Below are 3911 nucleotides of genomic sequence, written 5' to 3' on the forward strand. Positions count from 1 at the left end.
ACACTACACACCGACACACACAATAACACACACATATATATATAGTATATATATATATATATACATATATATATACATATATACATATATATATATACATGAATGCTTACTACACACACACACACACATAATATATATATATATATATATAAATTAAGTAGATCTCACTGAGATAAACTGGTACCCCTTACAAACAAAAAGACCTATTCAACATAAATTTAACCAAAGGTAAATATATATACGTACATGCAAAAATAAAAGTATAAGCATGTGTACGTTAGTCGTAGACCGATTAAGTAATACACCACACAAACTTTTGCTTTTTACAGGTACATACATTAGACAGAATATAAACAATGACACATCGGTACATGCAAGGGAAAACAACATAAATATGGTGAATTTTCATCCAATCACAAAGAAAGGAATATGCCATACGTAGAATTATTATAGTATGCGACTACAGTTACAAACTATACCACACGAGGGTGAATCAATTTGCCTCCAGAGCACACCACTTTACCTTATTGTGTAGGATGTAGTTAGTCAGCGTGATATTCGAAGCCGATACACACACCCACCCAATACACGCGCATATAGTGAGGAATGTCTCATGTTTCTCGAGCTCTGCGCGTGCTAGCGTTGAGAGCGAGGCACTTCGTCGTTCAGGTTTGTAACCTTTCTCGCCGCCGTCTGTTGAGTTACTTTCAGACTTATCATTATTGGGCTGGCCGTTCACCAACAACGTAGAGGATTCGCTCATGCTTACTATAGGCGTAGTTAAGTATAACTAAGCTACTGTGTCTATATTACGTGTGCGTAAGTGAGGTTCGGCTGTTTGCTATGTATATTACACCGTAGGATACATGCAACTACATATATCGAACGTTCCAAGTGCTGTGGTCGAGTGAAGCCAGCTATGCACACATGAACGCTGAATGGTCAGTATTCGTCTTGTGACTCACAACGCCTCAGTGAGGGCCACAGGAAAAAATTTATATCGGTCTTTATGTAATTAGTACTTGCCATTTTCATTGGTTTAAACTGTACTGCTCGAATATAGTAGAAGGTTCTATTCTTTTGGGCGTATATAATTAAGCTTATTGGCTATATTTGAGACTAAAAGCCAATAATAGTACAGATAAAGAGAACAATTGATCAATAGTTACACTTATATTAAAGTTTTAGAATTAAAACGAATGACACATTTATATAGTAGATCATACGACTCTCATCGAATAAGTTCACGATTTAATCGATGCTGCTAAAATTTGCATATTACGTTGACACTTGACAGTAAATATGACAGCAGGTCTCGCAGCCGCAGGCGCCGCCCCGACTCCCGAGACCCGACGTGACGACGTCGACAGTCGCGAGAGAGGCGACTGTATGAATTCTCAATGTGAGTGACAGTTCTTAGAATCTCACTTCTCAGGGAGTGACAGTGACTCAGTCTCTCAAGTCTCAGACCGTCACTCTGTCAGACACTCATGACTCCAACTTCTCAAGTCTCAACTTCTCAAGTCTCATCTCTCAACATGTCTCAGCCTCTCAGGAGTCAGGAGTCAGGGTCTCAGGCTCTCTCTGGCGACTCAGAGAGTCTGAGTCTCAGCTGTGCTTGAAAACGGAATTAGTTTTTTATAGAGGACCCAATAGTATAGGTACAACAGTTATCGCAGGATAAAGGGGATGCTCTTTTATGAAAGCGGACAAATACCAGGGACAGTCGGTTTGCCACGGAGTCACGGACACTGTCTAACAGTCTGACGACTCTGACACCCAGTCCCTAGACCGTGCCAGACGTTCCTGATTCGCTCACTGGACACTGGACAGTGGACAGTAGACTGAGTGTCTGGCTGTCTGCCCAACAAGGCTCCAAGCCCCAAGAGTGTCTGTGAGTCTGAGAGACTGAGAGTCTGAGACTCTTGAGTCTCCGAGTCTGTCTCTGATATTTATTAAACTTTGTCAAGTGACAATTATCCAATAACTGTTAACCTTTTTTTTGAATTGTCCACTTTTGTTCACTTTTGTCCACGATAAAATATGTCCTTTTTCCAAATGATACGTAGATACGACACAGTTATGACTACCCGATACTGAACTACATGTAGATGCTTCGGCAGCTTCGCTATTTTAACAAGTTCGCGGGCTATTTCTACATGTTACTAATATAATCTACATACCATACATTCATACATACTGTGGAGTGTTCGTTTCGAAAGACAAAATATGGGAATCTCGTAGGCCTACACCAATATTAAAAAACGATGTCACTAATATCATCTACATACCATACACTCATACACACTATGGGATGTTCGTTTGGAAAGACGCCATACGAGAATCTTGTAGGCCGACAATAATAGTAAAGATATGTCACTAATATCATCAACATGCCATACTTTCATCCATACTGTGGGGTGTTCGTTTTAAAGACACCAAACGAGAATCTTGTAGGTCTACAATAATAGTTACACAATATGTCACTTATATCTTATATCATATACATACCATACAATCACACATACTGTGTGGTGTTCGTTTGGAATGACACTAAATGAGAATCTTGTTGGCCTACAACAATAGTAAAACATTATGTAACTGAACTACATACCATATAATCATACATACTGTGGGGTGTTGGTTTAGAAAGACACTCGATTTCTCTTTTAACGCCTTGCTTGTCTCCATTGGACACAGCTTCATCTCTCATTCTCTGTGTGTCTTTCTTTCTAACCTACGTTTAATTTCTTGCATATTTGGCTCTCTAATTAATACTTCATAATTTCCTATTCTATGCAACGAGAGTATGCTGCAATGCATACATATATATCATACTTTTAAAGTATCATCATACATAGCCGTCTGAATCTCAGAATTGTACATCTGTGGTTGATTTTTAGAAGACAGCTATGAAGGCGGCTATGAAGGCGGCTATGAACTATGAAGGCGGCTATGATGGGGGCTATGATATCATGGAGTTATTTATAGAATTTTGATTTGTAAGATCATTATGTTTGTTATTGTTCAATGAAAACAAACATATGATTTAAATAAATTCCTTATTTGTCTTGCCATAGGGGGTCATCACTCATCAGCCTGTCACTGGGTGTCACAGGGCCACCCCCGGGTTTAGCGAATGATGCTGTATGACTGGAAGTCTGGAAGTCTGGAACTTGCTCATCTATTTTTTTTAGCTTTTTTATTTTTTAGCTTTAACGTACAGTATGTATACTTTAAGTTTTTAACTACATAGCATCGCTGCATCTGACAGTGCATGTTCATATATCATACCTTGACTACTATACGACTTATATCATGTCTGACATCAATCAAGAAGACCTGGCCCCGTTTGTGAGGAATCAAAACTGTGGAGATTATCCCGTCTGGAAGAAGGATCCATATCACATACCTTTCTACGAGGATGAACACATAACTCTATACACTGGGACTATCCCACCAAATACGGCCACAGGCTATCACCAGCACAATAAAGACACGTTTTATGTAGTATTAGCCACAGGGCTTGCTACTAACGATATCGTCGAGTCGAAAGAAATCGAGCCAGAGCATAAGGTATGGGGAAGTACGATGAGCCGATAGTGTCATCCCGCTCTTTTCCAGTTCATTAAGGTTAGAATTTATTCGTTTCAATTTATTATTTTCACTCAAACTCATAGAATTGTTGTAAATACACATATCACATGTAAATAACACACAAGCACACACACACACACACACATATATATATATATATATATATATATATACATATATACTATTATACATATATATATATACATACACACACACACACATATATATATATATATATATATATACTACACATATATATATATATTATATATATATAGTATATATATATATATATATATATATAATAATATTAT

General features: G+C 37.8%; 2 protein-coding genes across 2 annotated transcripts in view; one reads left to right on the forward strand and one right to left on the reverse strand.

Moving 5' to 3' along the window:
• The window catches only part of SARC_01046 (hypothetical protein), a gene marked incomplete at both ends in the record, with an annotated part of 4558 nt that extends 3795 nt beyond the window's left edge, over nt 1-763 (reverse strand). The window contains one exon of the mRNA XM_014305241.1: nt 524-763. Within this exon, the coding sequence (XP_014160716.1) occupies nt 524-763 (240 nt within the window). The remainder of the gene's footprint in view (nt 1-523) is intronic.
• A 2555-nt stretch (nt 764-3318) lies between these two features.
• The window catches only part of SARC_01047 (hypothetical protein), a gene marked incomplete at its 5' end in the record, with an annotated part of 3150 nt that continues 2557 nt past the window's right edge, over nt 3319-3911 (forward strand). Inside the window, one exon of the mRNA XM_014305242.1 lies at nt 3319-3576. Coding sequence (XP_014160717.1) covers nt 3319-3576 — 258 coding nt within the window. The remainder of the gene's footprint in view (nt 3577-3911) is intronic.

The sequence above is a fragment of the Sphaeroforma arctica genome (assembly GCF_001186125.1).
Source record: "Sphaeroforma arctica JP610 unplaced genomic scaffold supercont1.38, whole genome shotgun sequence".
NCBI lineage: Eukaryota > Ichthyosporea > Ichthyophonida > Sphaeroforma > Sphaeroforma arctica.